The 21,865-nt window shown below is 38.8% G+C and overlaps 1 protein-coding gene across 3 annotated transcripts in view; it reads right to left on the bottom strand.

The window, feature by feature from the left end:
- LOC148045095 (MFS-type transporter SLC18B1-like) overlaps positions 1-19,160 on the bottom strand; it is a 36,445-nt gene extending 17,285 nt beyond the window's left edge. Inside the window, exons 1-8 of one of the 3 annotated variants that reach the window (XM_087718466.1) lie at positions 18,962-19,160; positions 17,106-17,245; positions 12,755-12,850; positions 9,969-10,042; positions 9,364-9,511; positions 3,634-3,790; positions 1,723-1,859; positions 469-570 (exon numbers count right to left, since the gene is read on the bottom strand). In XM_087718466.1, coding sequence (XP_087574592.1) covers positions 469-570; positions 1,723-1,859; positions 3,634-3,790; positions 9,364-9,511; positions 9,969-10,042; positions 12,755-12,850; positions 17,106-17,245; positions 18,962-19,007 — 900 coding nt within the window. In that variant the 5' untranslated portion in view covers positions 19,008-19,160. Of the gene's footprint in view, positions 1-468; positions 571-1,722; positions 1,860-3,633; positions 3,791-9,363; positions 9,512-9,968; positions 10,043-12,754; positions 12,851-17,105; positions 17,246-18,961 lie in introns of those variants that run through there. The other 2 variants (XM_087718465.1, XM_087718467.1) reach the window with 2 other exon arrangements.
- Positions 19,161-21,865: the final 2,705 nt, after the last annotated feature.

Below are 21,865 nucleotides of genomic sequence, written 5' to 3'. Positions count from 1 at the left end.
CTTGGCCGAACCGTTCTGAACCAGTAGGAACCCACCTCTGCTATGAACACAGGTCCATGTGCTATCATTGGCAATAGCTTTCCAAATTACAGAGAGCCGTGGTATTGGTGAACTTTTTGCTATGAACATTTTGCATGCAAAACATATGTTTCATCACATCTATCACATCAGAGATGGTACTCTTTGATTGGATGGCTTTGACAAGCCAGCTCTACAGTCCTTCCACACATTATGAATATATTGTATTGCTATTTCTTACCATTTCTTGGCTGAGGAAACGCATTGGGCAGAAACACGTCTTCATAGCTGATCTATGGGATTTGGTAAGATCCAATGTCAACACAAGGATTTCTATTATTTGGCTTCTGAAGCATGTCAAACCTAAACACCAATACTGGATAATCACAACTGGCAAATCTAAAGAAGTTTAAAAATTGAAATAAGGATGAGGTAAGATCTTGTACTCACCGGCTTTTTATCACTTAGAAAACCAAGAAGTGGTGAAGATAAGGAATAAGGGAGTGCTAAGGCCAGAAAGACCAATCCTACGTATCCAACTGGCAATTTAAACTATAGAAAGAAAATCAACATTCTTGTTACGGCATAAAAACAGAATATAATATTAATTCAATACAGATAGCCCTCAATTGACAATAGTTCATTTAGTAATCGTTCAAAGTTACAACGGTATTGACAAAAGTGACTTGTGACACTTTTTCACACTTATGACAATTGCAATATTCCCATGATCACGTGATCAAAATTCAGATGCTTGGCAACTGTTTCATATTTATGACGGCTTCAGTGATCCTGGGTCACCTGACCGCTTTTGTTTCCTTCTCACAAGCAAAGTCAATGGAGAAACCAGATTCACTAAACAATCATATTACTAACTTAATAGCTGCCGTGATTCACTTAACAACAATACCAAGAAATGTCGTAAAATTAGGCTTCAGTCACTTAACAATTGCCTTGCTTAGCAATGGAAATTCTGGTCTCAATTGTGGTCGTAAGTCAAGGATTACCTGCATCGACCATGTGGCTGAAGATGAATCACATCAGATGTATTTCATGTTAGTAATGGTCTTAGGTTATTTTAAAGCAGGGGTGTCAAACTCGATTTCATTGAGGGCCGCATCAAGGTTGTTTTTGATCTCAGGGGACTGGAGTGGGCGTGGCCAGGGTGGGCGTGGCCAGCTCAACATCACTCGTGTCGGAGTGCCTGTGGTGACCAGAGTGCTCTGCCAGTGAAAACAGGCTTCCGAGCTCTGTTTTCAGCCATAATGGCCTCCTGCAGCCCTCTGCCAGTGAAAACAGAGCTCGTGGGGGTGCGGGGACGTGTGGCTGGCAGAGGCACTGCGGGCCAGTCCTTCACTGTTTCCAGGGTGGCACTGCGGGTCAGATCTAAGCACCCCGCGGGCCAGATCAACCTGCGGGCCTTGAGTTTGACACTCCTGTTTTAAAGGTTATAATTTCTGAGGCATGAACTTATTTATGTTTTGGAGGCCATATGGCCCTTTGGCCCTGGTAATTAGAATTACAATGTAGGAAGAAACACCTAGAAATGTAACAACCATTTGAAAGGTTAAAACACGCTCCTAATATTTGTTATATACCCATGATTTATAAATCTTTTATCAAATCTATTAAGCTTAATGAGTTATTTTAGAATGGATAGGATGTATCCAAAATATATATTTTTTCTTCCAAAAATGCACCTACTTTTTCCAAGACAAATAATGACATTGTGGGATCCAGAAAGGCTATACTTGAACTTAGTCCAAATATATTTAGACAAAGGATTGCAACTTTTGGTATAAGAATAAGCTTCAAGAATGAATCTTTCTTAGGAACTGAATCTGTAATTAGAAAAACATAGAATATAAAATTAATTATTATAGAAACTAATCTGTACAAATATTTTACACATTAAAAGATACTAGTCCTTGCCCGAGTCAGATAAAGAAAAGAAAATAGCTTTTTCCTGTTAATATCTAACCAGGTTGACACACAAATTGTATTTATCATGCATTTTCCTTATAAACAAGAACACAAATCATTTAAAATATCAGTTATGAGCCAGATTAATATATCGGGACATCAGGTAGCATCCTGTATATACCATGTATAAAAAAGCAGGAGAATGTCTAGCATACAAATGAATATGAATACAGTTAGAAGTGATCATGCCCAAATCCAGTTCTTGCCCTGATATCACCTTCAGCCCATCCCATTTCTATGCATTTCGAATGCTAAAAGAACCTGCCGAACTTGTTTATCAGAAAGGCTAACAGCTTCCATTAGCATTAATGCCGCTACAATTAATTTTCAACACTATAGAAAATTATATTTACTATACTGCAGAACACACTCATGTAAAATATTACACACACACACACACAAACACACACTGCTATCATCTCTCTTGCTTTTCACTGCTTTCTAAGCTTTCCCAGAGGCATACGGGAACAGATTGCCATTTAAGAGAAAAAATATTTTAGCAAATACATAAATCCATTGTAGCAGAGCTCTGGCATGCTTCAGAGCAGGAGTGTCAAACTCAATTTCATTGAGGGCCACATCAAGGTTGTGTTTGACCTTGGGGGCCCGGGGTAGGCATGGCCAACTCCAGGTCACTTATGTTGGGGGCGCCGCACTCTGCCAGCGAAAACGGCCTTCCAAGTTCCATTTCGGCTGCTGCAACCCTCTGCCAGTGAAAAAGGAGCTCAGGAGGGCTGCACACAGCGCTCACAAGTTCCTTTTTTTGCTGGCAGAAGCACTTTGGGCCAGTCCTTCACTGTTTCCAGGACAGCCGCGTGGGCCATATCTGGCCCCCGGGCCTTGAGCTTGACACCCCTGCTTCAGAATGTGCACAAAGGTAGCTCATGTGGCAGTTCTTTAAAACAATCCTGTCTTCTCCTGAGATCATATGGCAGCAGGCAGTCCTAAGAGAAGATGGAGCTGCTTTCAAGATTTACTGAATGACCACATGATTCATTTAACAACTGCAGCAGTTCGCTTACCAAATGTGGCAAAAGGTCATAAAGTGAGGCAAAACTCACTTAACAACTGTCTCACTTAGCAACAAAATTTTTGAGCTCAATTGTGGTAGTAAGTTGAGGACTTCAAGTAGTCCTCAACTTACAACAGTTCACATAGTGACCATTCAAAGTCACAATGGCACTGAAAAAAGTGACTTACAACCGTTTTTCACACTTATGACCGTTGCAGCATCCCATGGTCATCTGGAGGCTTGGCAATTGGTTATGAAGGTTGTAGTGTCCCAGGACCATGTAACCCCATTTTGTGATCATGTGAAAAGCAAAGTCAATGGGGAAAGCAGAGTCATTTAACAACCATGTCATTAATTTAATAACTGCAGTGACTTAAGAAATGGGAAATTGGAAAGAAAAGTTGTAAATTGGGGCAAAACTCCCCTAACAAATTTCTCGCTTAACAACATACATTTTGGCCTCAACTGTGGTCAAACGTTGAGGACTATCTGTACTCAAAAATCAACAATCCCCCACTCAAGGAAAGAAAGTCATCATTAATTGAGTTAAACAGCACAAACCTTATGTTCCCTTTCCTTTCCCCAGTGGTAATAAGAAAGGCAATAAAACCTCCACCTACTATAATTTGGTAAGATGAACATATTCAGAGGCACCATGAGCAGCATTACACTTCCAAGGGCAATGAAAGGAACTTCATAGCCAAAACTCTGGTACAAAAAGCCACCAATTGGAGGACCCAACACTAATCCCAATCCGGTAAAGACTTCAAGAATGCCCTAAAAAGAAAGAAGAAACAGCAGTGCAGTTATTAAGGATGGAGTTTTGGCACCAGAAGAAACCTACAGGCTTGGTGAATAACTGTCATTTATTAACAAGAGTGCTATAAGAATGGACTGCAGATGGCTTCTTGCATGTAACAGGTGCACAGAACCCCAATACAAACAATTGCTGACACATTTTAAAAGCACAAAAGTCCCACTTTAAGCACAAAGCCAACTGGATGATTTTGGGCCAGTCACACTCTCTCAGCCCCAGGAAGGAGTCAATAGCAAATCATTCTGAAACCTTGCCAAGAAAACTGCAGAAACTAATCCAGGCATTCAATTAATGCTGACTTGAAGGTACAAAGGGAAAAAGAAGATTATGAAAAGAATTATAGTCCAGTTAACTTTTCTGGCCTCCTAGAGTACCTAGAGATTATTCTGAATTGTTACCTATTAAAGACATCCAAGAGGCTGGCAAAAGTACAGGATCATTTATTTTAGAGAAATATACAGTACATATAATTTAGGTGGAAGGTTTTTTTGTCATTTTCAAATAGTGCCTTCATTAACAAATCCCTATTTAATTAATAATGAGCTGAATTTTTTTCCGCCTCTGCTTGTTGCTTTATATTATGTTACCCATTTTATTCTGAGTGGCTTTTTATTGTCATTTTAAACTCTAAAATGTTTCTGTTTGTTTAATGCTTAAGTGCAAGTGTTTGATGTTTTAAAACCTTCTTTTTAGGATCCTTAAAGAGTACTTTTCCGAAGCGTGGAATAAAAACAGAATAAAATAGAAATAACCAGCAAGCAAAGGATCCTTGTGTTACTATTAATATTATTAGTGGTATTATTAAAATTCATTATAGCTGCCCACTCTCATAGACTCTGGACTGCTAAAAATACAAAAACATTGCAAGCATTTAAAAACATACAGCACCACAGGCAGCCTGGACCAAAATAATCATAATGATAACATCCTAGACCAGGATTGTCACAAACACTTTAACCCCAGTCCTGACAGAAAGAAGGAAGGAGAGAAGGTGCTGTTTTATCTCTGAGGGGAAATTGTTCCAGAGCACTGAGGTCGCCACAGAGAAGACACACTACCTCAAATCCATAAGATATCACTGTTTAATAAAAGGGATCTGGAATATACATTCATATTAGGTGGGGAGAAACAGTTGGCAGTCCCACAGGTATCCAGGCTTGATGCCAGAAAGGTCTTTATAGATAACAACCAGCATCTTGAATTGCTCCTGGAAACTGTCTAGCAGCCTATGCAGCTCAGTGACATATTGGCATACTAAAAAATGATAATACTGCTTTATACTGCACTAATGAACAGTGGTGGGTTACGACCAGTATGCCCCCGTACAGGCGTACCAGTGCCTGCCGGGAGCACCAGGTACCGTTTTGTTCCGGTGCTCCGGAGGGTCTACCCACCCGCCCGCATTCCTTACCTATATTTGAGCTCTTCTGCGCTTCCGTGCACATGCACGGAGCATACACCGCCTGCGCAATGCTCCACCGAGCAGCTGGAGCGTCACGGAGGCATTGCAGAGCATCACAGAGGTGTCACGGAGGCATTGCAGAGCGTAACAGGAGGTAAGGACACATGCGTGCACTGTGCGCATGTGCTACGTGTGTTCATGTGGTGGATGCTGGGCCCCATTGCACCATTCCGGTTGCATTGGGATCCGGAACCCACCACTGCTAGTGAAGCCCTACTTGGAATACTGTATACAGTTCTGGTCACCACAATAAAAAAAAATGCTAAGGTCCTAAAAAGTGTACAACAAGGTTGAGAAATGATATGAAGACTAAATTGTATGGTGAATGGTTGGGGAAACTAGGGAAGTCTAGCCTACCAAAGTGAAGGACTGAGGGGGACATAATAACTGTCTTCCAATATTTGGAGGGATTGTCACAGAGAAGAGGGGATTGACTCATTCTCTGAAGCACAAGAGAGCAGGACAAAAAGTAATGGGTGGCACCTTGTCAAATCCAACCTAGAAGTAAGAAAAAAAACTCTGACACTGAAAACAATCAATGGAATATCTTGGCTCCTAGAATTGTGGATGCTACATCACTCAAGGTTTTCAAAAATGAACTGAACAACCATTTCACCAGTATGGTATAGAACTCCTGCCTTGAGCAGGGGTTGAATTGCCGAGATCCCTTCCTGCCCTATGATTCTATATTCCAAATGCCCATTAGATTGCTGCATTTTGTATTAGCTGTAGGCTCTGGATGATAGGGTTCATTAAAACCATGAAAGCAGAAAGGATTCCACCAGAAGTTAGCAAAAATCTATAAAATGAAACAACTACTTGCCATTAAGCAGAAGTGAGAATAAGTAAATTTACCGAGGAGTCATCTTTTTTAACTAACAGATTGTATTAAAAGGCACAAGCTTTTGTGAGCTTATCAGTTGTCCAGAGTGGTTTAATTCTAGTGGGAGTTTAATTCTTCAGTCTCTTCACCAGCTCCTTGTATCTTGCAATACTCCTATTACTCTTCCTCTCTGTTATTTTGGTAATCAATTTCCCAAACCCTATTGGCTGCTGAATTTCTTGTTATTCCAAAAGTAATGCATTATCTTAAACAAAAACATATTTTTCTTGGCATAAGTAGTGCTCAAAAAGAATGCATATAATTTTAATTCCTTTTGTTGTGATTGAATTTCATCAGCACTCAATTTAAAAGCTAGCTTATACAAGAACAGAGCTGCCCTTTGGTTTAATTAGGTTATCCATAGAAAATCAAAAATGCATGGGCTCATCAATTCATTTTTTCTGGATAAACTTTTTCTCAAGGGAATTCAGTGTATTATAGCCTTCCTATGAATGCCTCAAGAAGTGTCAAATCACAGTTAGATGTCTTTCAGTCTTTCTCCCTCAATTTGAGCTTTTATGGCACAGGGAGGCATCTGATTTTTGGCAACCGATGTAGAAAGATAAAATTCTTTACTGTTGAGCTACAAAGCCTAATTTCCCCTCTTTCTTAGATGTTTTGTGGACAACAATTTCTTTTCAGAAAAGACCTCATATTTTAGATACGTGAAGGAGGAGAGAATCAATATTTTGCATCTAGCTATATTAGGTCAATGGGAGGCGATGGCTCAGAGGCTAAGACGCTCAGCTGGTCAATCAGAAAGGTCAGCAGTTCGGTGGTTTGAATCCTTAGCGCTATGTTACGGAGTGAGCTCCCATTACCTGTCCCAGCTTCAACCAACCTAGCAGTTCAAAAGCATGTAAAAATGGATTTAGAAAAATAGGAACCACATTTGATGGGAAGGTAACAACGTTCCGTGCACCTTCGGTATTTAGTCATGCCGGCCACATGACCACAGAGCTGTCTCTGGACAGCGCTGGCTCTTTGGCTTTGAAACAGAGATGAACACCGTCCCTAGAGTCAGGAACGACTAGCACATATGTACGAGGGGAACCTTTACCTTATATTAGGTCAATAGCCTATTATGACTGCAAGTAATAGGCAAGGAAAGACAGAGTCAATTATTTCAAAATATATATATAGATATGGAGGATACTGTATTTTTTTTCTCTCATTCTACTGGTTAAAGTATGTTACAAAGTTAGAATTAAGCATCCTCTATTTTTGATTGAGGTGAAATTACAAAATAGAGGTCTGACTGAAGAGTAAATTAAAGCACAGAATAAGGAGAAGCAAAAAGATGAAAGAATCAGGGTAGTTTTCAAGAAAATGACTGTGTTCTTTTGTTGTATATTAGGATGGAAAATACTATATTCACCAGAGTATGGAGCAGGGCTGTTAAACTCATGGCCCATGGGCTGGATGCATCACACACTGACCATACCCACACCTAGTTTAGCAAAAGGGGTGAAAGTCACGATACCGCTGTGACAACACAAATTTGACACCTTTGGTGTGGAGCTTTTAGATTTTTTTTAGAAAAGAAATGCTCATTCTTATAACAGTCATAGAACCAACCAACCAATTAATCAATCAATCAGATTAGAGCTGGAAGGGAACTTGGAGGAAACTAGTCCAACCCCTTCCTCAAGCAGGAGACCCTATACGATTTCTGATAGGTGGCTATCTAGTCTTTTCTTAAAACCTCTAGTGATGAAACACCTACAACTTCTGAAGACAAGCATTCCACTGGTTGTCTTCATTGTTATGAAGTTTCTCCTTAATTCCAGATTGCTTCTGTCCTTGATTAGTTTCCATCTATTCCCTCTGGTGCTTTGGGAAATAAATTGACCCCCTCTTCTTTTGGGCACCCATTCAAATACTGGAATACTGCTATCATGTCATTCCTAGTTGTTCTTTTCTCTAGACTGGCCATACCCAATTCCTACAACCATAGTTCCTATGTTTTTGTCTCAAGGCCCTTAATCATCTTAGTTGCTCTTCTTTGCCAAAGTATACAACCAAAGTATACATTATATTATAAATGTTATTAGATATACACAACATGGGCATTATTCTTAAATAGCCATTCATCTGACTTTGTTTCCTAGCAGTGACGTGTGGTGAGGTTTATGGCTGGTGAGGCACTTACACAGGGGTTTCAAATTTTTTTAGACTTGTGGACTTCAACTCCCAGAATTCCACAGCCAGGCATGCTCAATTCCGATTTAAAGCGACAGCATTTGTTTTTCTCCTTTGCAAAATAAGTTTTACTTCATTATTTTTCTTCTCCTTTCCCTCCTTCCTCCCTCTCTGCCTCCCTCCCTCCTCTCTCAAACAGACACACGGACACAGAGAAGTTGGATCCCTCTTTCATTCACTCTCTCTCAAACAAACACAAACACAGAAGTTGGATTGGATATATTTTCCAATGGCTTGAATGCAGCTCCTTTGCCATACCCCTCCCCAATTCCCCTGCTGCCTTCCGATCCAAGCCTTTGATTGCAGGTGGAGCCACGTTGCCTTTTCAAAGTTGTAATCAGTGAAGCTGGGCTTATATACTTTTATCCAGCTCTGTGTGTGTGTGTGTGTGGGTGTGTTTGTTTGAAAAGGCAACGTGGCTCTGCATGCAATCAAACTTTTTGAATTCCTTCCCCCTGCCCACACACGTACTTTTTCCAGCTGTTTCAGAGAGGATTTCAACTCTGTTCTTGCCTGCCATCATGAAAAGAAAAAAATGTAAAAGGAAAAAGGCAAGAGCTCTGAGGTCAGACAGAGCTAGCTGCTCCCAGAGCCTCCAAAAAGCCTCTAAAAAACGCCCTCTACAGGAGGCAGGAGGACCACGTGCCTCATCTACATAAGGAATTTTTCAGATTTTAACCCTTGCTTAGCTCTGCTCGAGTGATCATAAAGTCAGACTAAATGAGGCACCTCATTCTTCTGCCGCCTCCTGTAGAGGGCACTTTTTAAGAGGCTTTTTTACACAGTTAAGCACTAAGCAGTGTCATCCACTGTGACTCTGGCAGCAACTAACTCAGCCTTTTTCCTTTTAATTTTTTTTTTCTTTTCATGATGATAGTGGTGAGGCCCTGCCTCCCCTGCCTCCACGTCCCTGTTTCCTAGCATAGCTAGGATGATTTCCCAAAAATCATCCTATGTTACATGATTTTGATTGGCTTCATACATACCATAACTGTAGCTACATTTTTTGGGAAAGCATTTATGAGAATAGAAAATGAGGCTGTCGCTGCAGCAGCAAAACCAATTGCATCCATTGCTCGGACCAAAAAACACAGCCCTATGAATATTGGCCCATCAGGTGCTCTGTCCAAAAATCTAAAGAGAAAGATATAATGAATTACTCTATCTCTTAAAGCAGATAATCCTGCTTTAATAACAGATGTTATTTAGACAGATGTTAAAGTTGTAGTATATTGACTGGTTTAGCAGTGTTCTACTGCAGAATAAAATAAAAGTAATTTGTATTTTCAGCAATGTTCCAAATCACAGAAGCACTAACAAACATTTCATCCTGATAAATTTATCAGGGTCAAGATAATTGCCTGGGACTTACAGCCTAATATTAAAAGGAATGGGGGGAAAAAGGTTACTTCTATTTTTCAAAGGAATGAAAACAATGAACTCCAGAGATAACCCATCCTTTCAATCACAGAATTAATAAAAGAAGTTAATAAAAGAAAAAAGTAGATACATATGCTAAAATAAAATAGCCACAGCAACACAGTAAAGCTTTTATGAAAAGATGCTGCATAAAACAGATATCTATACTCACCCAAAGAGAACCGTGACACATCCCGAGACGAACATGCCAGCAATAAACATAAATTTTGCTCCAATCTGTACAAGCTGTAAATTATATTTTTTTTAAAATGTTGCTTTGGAAACTTTCTTAAGTTTCAAAAACAAATGATATATTGACATAACCACATTTGTAACATAGAATTCAACCTAGTTTTACACAGTGAAGTAAACTAGTGCAATTAACTGTTCTTTACTATTACTAACAGTTCATACATTAATGACATGATGATACTTTATGAACTACTGCAGTAGCAGTATTGTAATAATGCTTATAATCACCAAAGCTTATTGAAAAGATCTAGAAAAAGTGACTGACCCATAAAATAGTTTTTAAAAATGTAAAATGCATACCATGAATCTAATTCTAAATTCACCGCAGAATAAATTGGTCCTGATATTGCTGAAGCACCATGGGAAAATTTTGAAATTTCATAGAAAATGCAAGATACAGTAATAAACTATCAGGCAAAAATTTTGAGCTGGTGGACAATTTGAATACTTTTATGTTGAAGATGTGCTCATTAAATGACTACAAAAGAGGTTGTGCCTATTCACAAAATGGCTGCCATTCTGCAAGGCATAACAACGGAAACACAGGCCATTTTCTATCACTATAGCTTTGTTGTTTAATTAAAGGTTCCAAGGATTTTTTTTTAAAAAAAACTAACATAAAAAGTTTGAAAAGCCATAGTTTAAACCAGGGGTGTTAAACTCACAGCCTACGGGCTGGTTGCATCACATGCTGGCCACTCCACCCCGTTTTAGCGAAGGCGGAAAAGTCATATGTCACTTGATAACGTAACAACACAAATTTGACAGTCCTGCTTTAGATGATCAGGACACTGAAAAAAATATGTTATGTAGAAAATATAATAAAGGTTTTCAATTTTGCAAAATGGCTAAAAGCAGAACAGATTTAACAGATTAACAGAGTTGGAAGGGACCTTGAAGGTCATCTAGTCCCACCCAAGTAGGAGACCCAACACCATTTCTGACAGATAGCAGTCCAGTCTCTTCTTGAAAACTTCCAGTGATGGAGCCCCCACAACTTCTGAAGTCAAGATGTTCCATTGGTTGATTGTTCTCACTGAAATTTCTCCTTATTACCAGGTTGAATCCCTACTTGTTCAGTTTCCATCCATTATTCCTTGTCTGGCCTTCAGGTGCTTTGGAAAATAGCTTGACCTCCTCCTCTTTGTGTCAGCCCTCAAATATTGGAGCACTGCTATCATGTGTCACCTAGTCCTTCTCTTTACTAGACGAGCCATTCCGAGTACTTGCAATGGTTCATTGTATGTTTTAGCCTCCAGTCCTTCTCTTATCATTTCAGTTGCTGTTCTCCGCACTCTTTCTAGAGCAGGTGTCAGCAACCTGCGGCTCCAGAGCTGCATGCGGCTCTTTCACCCCTCTGCTGTGGCTTCCTGTCTCCCAGTCTGGTGAGATTTGAACTGACAAATTTCAGGCAGCAGTCAGTGAACAGAAGGAACCTGCACTACTACACTCTAACCACTGCGCCACCACAGCTCATATAAGATCTAATAGGACGGAATCACTAAGTGATTCCAATTAGAATTGTCATCTTAAAGTACGTGTTCAGTCACTACCTCTGTCTGGAATAATATTTCCTCTGATGTGAGATCAATCTCTTCCTTCCAGGTTTTTTTTTTAAGTGTATACTTGGCTACGCTAAGCCTAATGAATGAGGGCTAGGCTGTTGTGACTGCCCTTCAAATTGATGGATTGGTCTTTATTCTTACCATAAATGTTTTAGTCATAACTCCTGATTGTATAAGAATATAAAATATTGTTTTCAATTTAAAATTTTGGTTGTAATTTGTAATATATATTGTGGAGTTATATTCTACACAAAGATGGTAGATTTGGAGCGTTCTAGAAACTAGATAAGAGAGAGAGAAAAAAAAGAGAGAGAGAGAATGAGAGAGAGAGAGAGAATTGAAAATTTTGCTTGCTACAGATTTGCATTTGTTTATGTGCTGGAAGAGATTGAACAGTATGCCATTGATATTACTGTAGTTGTATATTACTGTATTTGTATTTGTACTGAATAAGACGCACCAGAGTATAAGCTGCACCAAGATTTTGAAAAGGGAAATTAAAAAAAGGTTTTGCACTCTGCAGACCTCCCAAAAATGACCTGTTTTTCATGAAAACCACCCATTTTTGGCAAAAATGGGCCCGTTTTTTGTCAAAAAAAGGGCATGCATAGTCTTTAGGAGGCTTATAGAGTCCTCCTGGAGGTTAGCGGGGGAGGGAAACGGCCTGTTTTTCACTCATTTTTGCTCTCCCCAGCCCCCAGGAGCATTCTGGAAGCCTCCTAAAAGCTATGCATGGCCATTTTTTAAAAGGGGGCAAAAAAACCAGATTTTCAGCCTCTTTTTTGAGGGAAAAAAAGTTGCATCTTATACTCCGAAAAATACGGCAATTCTTTCTGTTTCCCCTGGGCCATGAATTAAGATTCTCATATAGTCCTAAATTCTTTGATTACTTTATAACTTGAATGGTTTTGGATTTCAGAGACCTGTTGAGAGAGTCAATTTTTGCAGAAATCTAAGGGCACATGTTCAACCGACAATGTTTTTAGTTAATATGCATTACCATTTGGAAAGCTAACTTTTCCCAGGCACTTTGTTTACAGAAGATTAGAACATTATGATCTATTTCACTGGTGCAATGAACTTTTTATCAGGCTATATGATATTTTTGCGTAGTCATCATGGTATTTTTGAAGATACTTACATATTTTCCCATTATCAATGATGTCAGGAAGTTGAATAACGCAAAGCATCCAAAAATAAATCCAACAATTGTACTACTAACTCCTTTCTTTTCTGCCTTAAAAAATCAAATACAAAAGTCAGTAGAATGCACAAAATAATTACATAGCTCAAATTTTACAAAATGGCCTAATGGAAATTGGCTTACCACAATGCCATAGGAAAAGAACTTCTGACTATGATAAAATATACATGTCTTTTACCTGATTTGTTTTCTATAATTTGCATTTTTTGTGATATGGTTACATTTATACACTCCCTTTTAGCTGTAAGTCTTACAGTATTGTGAAAAATGATTGCAAGTATAAAAGTATAAAATAAGAACAGGAAAAAGTGGCATGTTGGCCTAGTGGTAAAGCTGCTCACCTTCTACTCAGAAGGTTAAGAGTTCAATCCGAGATAGCGGCAGATGTTTTTCTCTTAGAGTGCAAAGAAAAAATATCTGCTGCAGGTTTAATTGCTGGTTTTACTATTTCATCACTAGGGACTACCTGGGTGTCGATAATTACATCGCCAGTTGGTTCTAATTTATTTCACCCCATGTGTTCTATAAACTTAGCACTAGTGCTACAGTGAACCTTAGTTGTGCCTTTCTCCCAAAATCTAAACGATCTATGGTTGACCTCGTAACCTACAAAAAATAACTGTCAAGGTCTATGTTACCCTTTCAGTCTTACTTGTGAGGGAATATGTCCCCATGCTGGGGCTCTGAATGTATGTAGGTAACTTAAATCTGGTTTTTTGCCATGCCACCTAGTGAATGGTAATTCACCGGTTGTTGTATTCACATTATTTAAAACATGGTTACTACACATCATAGCTTCACCCCACAGTGTTTCTGGCAAACCTGAACCAGCTATCATAGTTCGAGCCATGGCCTGTAATGTTTGCCCCCTTCGTTCTACAAACGAGTTATGTTGTGGCCTATAAGGAGCAGAACGTTTGTGCTCGATTCCAGCTGTTCTCAACATAGTTTGGAATTTATAATTGGTAAACACCCTCCCATTATCAGTAACTACAGTGATAACCTTGGCTTTCATCTTTCTCTCAGCAAACCTCAGGCAATTAAAGAAATGCTGAAATGTTTCTGTTTTTTCATTAAATAACAGAAACCATATCAGGAATAATGATCCATGATACTCAAAACATAACAGGCATCTCCCAAACGGGTTTTAAAGGTCCTATTATATTAGCAAAAACAACCTCCAGAGGTTACTTTGTTTTAAAACCATTCAGTCTGTTTGCAGGAGTAACTTTGCTCTTCTCCTGATTGCAAACATTGCACTTTAAATATTTACTGCATGGTTTTAGTTTTACTCCCTCAGCCAACTTAACAGTTTGTTGCAGCATCTTGAAATTAATGTGGCCCATGCATCTATGTAGTAAATGTATACATTTGTCATGTGGTTTCCCATTATCATAAACTGTGTTAGCCATCTGGCCATGAGATATAACATATAAACCATTTGTTAATTTGGCAGTAACCCTATTACCTTCTTTTTCAATTATACAGTTATGTCCCCTAAAGGTTACTACATAGCCAATATTAACTAGAGCCCTTACTGATAATAAATTAAATTTCAGTTTAGGTACATATAACATTGGTAACTTCTCCTTTAGGAATGAACAACATGCATTACCTTCACCAGCCGCCTTCACCTTCCATCCATTTGCCAAACATACATGTTCCTTGCTCGTGGTCATTTTTACAAACCTTTTTCTATCACTAGCAGTGAACTGTGATGCTCCACTATCAACAACCCACAAATCATGGTTTACTGGTGCATTGCTAGACATAGCCAAAGTAGACATAGCTAAGTTGACATTACCGTTTTTTCTAGCTCTTCCAGCATTCTGCTGTTTTGCCTTTTTACAGAACCTAGCTATATGTCCCTTAGCGCCACAAGAATAACATTTTCGAACAGTATAGGCAGTAGAAGGTGACTCCTCATGTTGTGGTGGTTTCTCTCTCAGTTGTTCCCTTTCCATCCTTCTTCTTGACTCTTCCAACAGTCGTGCAGTAATGTCAGCCAATGTTAGTTCATTTCAGGTTAGGATTTCAAGAGACAACACAAAAACATCATAACTCTAATCCAGTGAGGAGAGTTTGATATAAACTTGATGTAGCTCAGAAAAAATTAATTCTTTTTCATGTAGCTCCTGAAAAACCGCTTTCATGAATGTTAAATGAGCTAACATATCTCCACCTTTCAGAAGACGTGCCCTAAACAGTTTGTAAGATGTATGTGTGCACCTACAGTGTCATGCACATAAATTCTCTCCAAATTCTCCCAACATCTTGCAGCAGAATCTTCTCCACGAATGTGTACTAATTGTTGGTCATTCAGTGTTAGACCAATAATACACAACGCCTGTTCATTGCTTCACTGAAAATCTGCTATCTTCTTTGCATCATCATCGTTATCTGGATTCCAAGCAGTTACATCCGGTGGATTCTGTACAGCATCCCATAAACCTTCCCTACGCAGAAGTAGACTGCATTTCATAGACCAGGAAACATAGTTTGCTCCATCCAACCAGGTTATCATTGATAGACGTTGATGGGTTGCTCACCATCTTCTCCAGGATAGTAAAATCACTAAATGAACAGCTGTCTGTATGCGGTATTGCGTATCAACACCAACTCTCCTTTAGCTACGTCTGGTACACTCTGGGCCCATAACCAGTGTTATGTAAGCTCCCCGTTGGGAGAGCGAGTATGTTCAGCGAAGCGTTGTGAGAGTCGTGTTGGAGAACACACAAACCAGCATACCAAGACACTGCAGTTTAAATAAGCTTTTACTTTCGTTGAAATAGAGATATCAGAGTCCATCAAACAGTCCAAGTCATACACGGATAATTCAGTCAGTCATCAATGTCTTTCAGTTAAGGGATAATCCAAATAACATAGTCCAGTAACATATAATCAGTCCAGTAATCAAGGTTTGCTAACAGTTGCAAAACTTACAATAACTCACAGCACTCAGATCAGATCAGCCTAGCATCTAACAAACAGAGAGAGAGCTAACAGACATTCTGGCTTCCTCTTATGGCCAATTGAGGAAAACAGCAACCAATCACATTTTACAGTATGATTTAAAGAAACAAGTATAACATTGTTACATGGTTTATGTATTGCCAACCCAACAGTTAGAATTATATTCCTAACACTCCACATGGCATCAGGAAAAGCATCTGGCCTGTAATTTCTATTTCTATTCTATTTCTATTTATTGAATTTATAGGCCGCCCAATCCCGGAGGACTCCGGGCGGCTTACAAAAATAAATGCTCAGTTCCACTCAGTCGGCCCAGCTCTACCCTGAATTAAGGGACTACAGCAGGCATGTCAAACTTGCAGCCTGCCAGCTGGATGCATCAAATACTCGCCATGCCCACCCCTGTTTTAGCAAAGGGGGGAAAGTTGCAATATGTCACATGACAATATGTAATTGCAACTTTGATACCACTGGACTACAGGGTTTTAAAAAGCAAAAAAAAAAAAAAAGCAACAAGAGGAAAAATAAATTTAAATGCATGAACGCCTGTGGCATTGGAATGGTGGCAAATATTGAAAAGTAGTATGAATTTTTTGCTGCTTTTGGTACCCCATCTCTCTGAGTTCAGTCATTTGTATAATTATTTTTTGTCAGCTTAGGTGAATGTTTAGCAAGTGGTAACAATTTGAGAAAAATTGCACATATATTCAAATGTCTGAGTGATTGTAAATCATACACCAAAAAGAACACTGTTACAACAAATGGAGGTGATGTAATCATTTGTAATACATATCCATGATTATGCAAGCCGTTTCTGTATGAATGCGAAGTGAATGTTCTGAATTCCCTTTTAAAAACCAAGCAGCACAATGGTGCTCAGTCCTCAAAGAATGCAAGTATACAACTTTGTAGGAACTGCTTTAAAAAGGCTGCTTAAACTCAGTGGAAATCTAATCCAACCAAGAGGAAAGATGTTGGAAGAATTGCACATGTTTATTTGGTTTTTTAAAATAGTAAATAGACAAAGAAAAAAGCTACCTAATGATATAATTATTTAAACTAATTCAAAACTACACCAACTTTTAAAAATGTTGTAACTATTATGTTGCTCCTACATATGTACTAGATTTGAGGAGGGAGAGAAAACACTTTTTGTAGCAAATAAAAGTATACAAAATGTGAGTTTTTATATTTTGTGAACTAAAAACTGATAAAAGAGCAAATGAGTCTTTGTTATATGAATTGCTGTATCACAGAGGCCATCATTAAAGAATCTTATTGCAGACTTTTGTTTTAAACATATACATCCATTTACCTCTCTTGGAAAAAATGGTCCCAGAATCGAGTAGCAAACCATTGAACCAAAGTTGAGGGATGCTGTTGATATCATGATAAACATCTGCTGTCTGCTCAGCCGCTTTGGTTCCTCATTGGCAATCTGCGATCTGTCATTATCTGAGGAGCAAAAATCTCTCTTAGAATAGAAAAATAAACTCAGCCTTCAAAACTAATAGAAACAAACAAGTTTCTGACACCCATCAGCTCGCCAAATAAATAAATAAATACAGAACCTTGTATTTCAATAGGAGCATGCTTGTTTTATAACTTGTCCCAAATCTATTCATGACTACAGTTCTGTTATAAAGCTGTAGTTAAAACAAGAACAACAGATTTCTAAAACACACTCACTCATTCTTGAGCAAGTTTTAGAAATACAGAGATTAATATTCAAAATCTGTCTTTCAGTAGGATTAGGAATATGAGAATTCAACTGTACTTCCAAATAAATTGGGTTGCAGCTTCTAGAATTCATATGCTAGCTGGAAACTTGAGAAGATTCAGTCCAAACAATTGAAGAAAGACTGATCAAGAAAGACTGATTTTGTTGGTATCAGATTTTTGAAACTAAAATTTTTATGTCTTGAAATGCTCCAGACTAAATACTAGGTATGAACTAAGCAATGAGAGAAGAAAAATATCACCAAGGTAATGTTTATCTTTAATTTAACATTCTAAGTTATTATTTTACATATTTACAATGCAACTCAGTGCTTCTTTATTCAGACCAAGTTATAATGTAATATTGATCTTAGGTGTCTTCATGTCCCTCTTGACTACTAGTGAATTAATGGACAGGTCCCTGCAGGTTTCTTTACAACACTTTTCAGAAGTGATTTGCCTATTTCCTAACACTGAAAGAAAATGACTAATCCAAAGTAATTTAACTGGTTTCAGCCTAAGGCAGGACTAATCACTTAATGGTTTCATTATGATATTTTCATACTCATCTTTCTTTACTTTCTCTGTATTTATTTATATATACATAATATTTAATCTACATGTAATCTAACCTATATGTAATCTAATGAGAGAGAGTGGGGAGAGGGGGAAGGAGAGGGATCTATCTAAATTCCTTCATGGAAGTGTCCCAGATTCTAACCCAATTCCTTTAACCTCTGGACCAAGCTGTCATATACATTATTGTTTTTAATGTCTTCAAATTAGTCTCAACACCTGGCAACTGCCTGGACTATTATAGTGTCTGTAGTTTGTTGTTGTTTTTTAAGCATTTGGAAGAAATCTTTGGAAGCAGTTAGCCCTTGCTTTCTTCCTAAGATTTTGTGTCTCAGGCAGGACCCCAATGAACAATCTCCCAGTTTGTTAAAAACAAAACAAAACAAAACAAAAAAACCCCTCAAGCACTCCTAGGTAGTAGATATGACCTTCAAAAATTCAGTTTACAAGGCTAATTTTTGTAAGTATGCCAGTTTGATGTAGTGGTTAAGGCACTAACTTAGAAAACCAGGACACAGTGAATACTAGCCCTGCCTTCTGCACAAAGCCAGCTAGTTGACCTTGGTCCAGTCGCTTTGTCACTCCTGGGAAGGAGGCAATGAAACCTTGCCCTGCCACGAAAACTAGTAAGCCTTGCCAAGGAAAGTAGAGGACTTGGCAAGAAAACCTAGGCACTCACCAGAAATCAATACCATTGCATAACCTCTTTCTAAGGATAGAGCGGTTAAAATCCACTAGCCTTACATATGATCAAACATGTGGAGAGCACAGGGGCTGTTTGTAATTCCGGACTGACATTCCTCCGATGAGAGCACTGCGGGGAGGGGAGAAAACTACCCCAGGAATGCCGACAATAAGCTCTGCCTCCCCCCTCACCTGGACTCTCGTCATCCGGGGGACCCATCGCTTGGTAGCTTTCCATAGCCGCGGAGCTCCTGTTGTAAAGCGGCTTGGAAAGGAGCGGAGGCTGAACCCCCCTGCCTGTCTCTTCGAGGTCCACCCTCACAGAGTCGATAAAGTTCAGCTGCCGCGGTCAGCAACTTCCTAAGCGTCCGGAAAAAGCGATTCCGATTCAGCCGGAAGCCGAAATCTACCCAAGGCTGGGATCCCTCCTTTTAAGTTAGCCGCTGAGATCGGAAATTATCTCATATTTACTCACCTGTCAGCAAGCCAGATTTATTACTATGACGACGTCCCAGGCACGCTTCAGCGCCCTTTGGAAATTAAGGATAAAAGGTCGAGTTATGCTCTTCTCTGCAGTCTTATTTATAACAGCCGGTATTGCTTTCTTCCGGATTTTAATCCCCCCCTCCTCTTCTTCTTTTTCTTTACTTCCCAGTTTGCCTTAAAAATCCCTTGGTCCTGCTTTGCTTTTTGATATCAACCAAAAGGTTAAGTAAATGAGAAAGAAACATATGGAATATCCGAACCTTAATTGTACTCTAGGGGTCGTTTGGAAATGCACTTAGTTTTATATATTTACACTATACTGTAATATGGTTTACGTTAATGTATTGAACTCAAGCCACGGTGGTCAGTAAGCCATAATTTATGGCATATTAAAGTTATCTAAATCTTTATCTAAAGAGGAGGAGAGAAATGAGGAGTGGAAAGGGGAGAGAATAGTAGGGGAGAGGAAGGGGAAGTAGAGAAGGGAAGGAGGACAGAGAGAAGAAAGGAGGTAGGGAGGGGGATGAGAGAGGGAGAAGAAAGTGAATGAACAAATATGGTGTATGGAGAGCAAAAGAGCCAATAACGGGTTTTTTTCCCTTTTTCTTTTGGGGAGTTGATGGTAAGATGAATTGATAGAAACGTTTAATAATATAATATGATGTTGGCTATGTAATAGTATACATTATATGTATATGATTATATGTTATGAAAATGAAAAATAAAAAACTATAAAAAGAATTATCTAAATTCTTCCAAATGCTTTTTAGAGTAAATTATGATTGCTCAAGGTGTTTTGGTGAGGGACTTGCATTTTAATGGGCATTTTCTGCCATTCATTTTAATAGATGGATTCATGTATGTGAATTTATGGCTTATTTACCTAAATGTAGTTAATAAATTACAACTGATTAAAGTCACAAAGCCTGTTTTACTAGCCTCAACATGCTCATTTAATATTTTAAGTCAGAAACTAAACTAGCCACTTTCAGTTCAATGTACCAGCCCAAATGTTGGCTATGTTTGCCAGACACGCTTATGCATAGTTAACAATTATGACTTATTGAAAATAACAAATCTTCTTGGTTCCTATAGTAAACCGCACCATATTAACTGATCATATGGGTTTGAGTTTGCATAATAGATTAAATGTGATTTGCTAGTTTGTGTTTCAGAGAATCATGTAAATCCAGCAAATATGTTGATTTATTAGATTCAAATCCTGATTTTCCTGCAGGAGCACAAGATGTCCTAGATCAAGGGTGTCAAACTCCAGGCGTCATAGCAGCTTCATGTGATGTATTGTGACTTTTCCTCCTCTTCACTAAACCGGGCATGGGTGTGGCCAGTGTGTGACGCATCCAGCCTGCGAGTTTGACAGCCCTGTCATAGATAGTGTTGCTACCTCCATTTTTCCCAGAATGATCCTATAGGATAGATAAGAAGTGAGAGAATCCTCCAGCATCAGTTCTGTACTTAAACTAATGTACCATATTTGGGACATTTCATGTTATCTCTATATGGTGTAGCAAGTTAGCACCAACCCCTCTCCTAGAAAAATGAATTAGTCTAGGAAATATAAAAAGGCAGAATATTATATTTCCCTGGATGAGAAATGGAGAAACATGTTTTTTTTAGGCAGGAAGCAGACTCACTCTTAATAGCCCCCACCCTCTCAATAGCCCAACAGCAGATGTCCACACTTAAGAGATAAAGAGATAGCTAGGTCTATTCATAGGCAAACTGCCTCACCCAAGATCCAACAAAGGTAGGATTAGCCCTCTACCCATCTAGCAACACAACTCACCACATGGCACCTGGGAAGATTACATCACCCAGCAAGGCTCAACCAAGCTTGGGACACTGACAAACCTGCAAAGTTACCCCTGCATGGCCCCATGGGAGACTAACAAACAATCAGAATACAATCAAATTCAAAAGCCCAGAGAGGGCATAAAACTTGGGCACTTTCAGAATCTCTTCCCTTTTTGCCCAGGATCTCAAACCATGTGATCCTGTCCACCATTAAACCATCTTTCCAAGCAGTCCCCATGTTTCCAGTGTCTTTTTTCCCACTTGGAACTGAACCCAGATGGACATTTCTTCCAACAATGGAAAACAAGATGCCTAGAATAATCATAAGTCTCACAAATCATAAACCTGAGGAGAGTCTAAATATGTTTTAAACAAAATTTGCTCTGTGAAAATATGTATATATTTCTATCTTCAAATCATTTCCATTACCCTATGTTCAACAATAAATAATCATCAATCAGTCACTAACCTTTCCAGTACTTGGTAGATCACAGCAGGTTGACAAGAAACAAAGAAAAAATAAAACTTCTTACCAAAGCTGCTAACTTCCAGACAAAGCCAAAGATATTACTACTACTTCTTCTTTATTTCCTGTTTCACTACTTCTGATGTTGAGGAGAAATTCTGATTCTTTCTAGCCAAAGGTTACACCCAACCAAAATCTTTCTCCATGTGGTATCCAACCCACCTTTGTCTACTTTCACTGCACTCTGCAAAACTGAAGCTAAAGTTGGTCAAAACTTACTAAAATATTTAGAATGATTGTATCTTTAACTTGTGAATATTTATCTCTCT

This window comes from Thamnophis sirtalis, unplaced genomic scaffold, assembly GCF_051295495.1.
Source record: "Thamnophis sirtalis isolate CommonGarterSnake01/CBP01778 unplaced genomic scaffold, rThaSir2_p1.2 scaffold_6, whole genome shotgun sequence".
In the NCBI taxonomy this organism is placed as follows: domain Eukaryota; kingdom Metazoa; phylum Chordata; class Lepidosauria; order Squamata; family Natricidae; genus Thamnophis; species Thamnophis sirtalis.
This window is presented reverse-complemented; position numbering and strand designations above follow the sequence as displayed.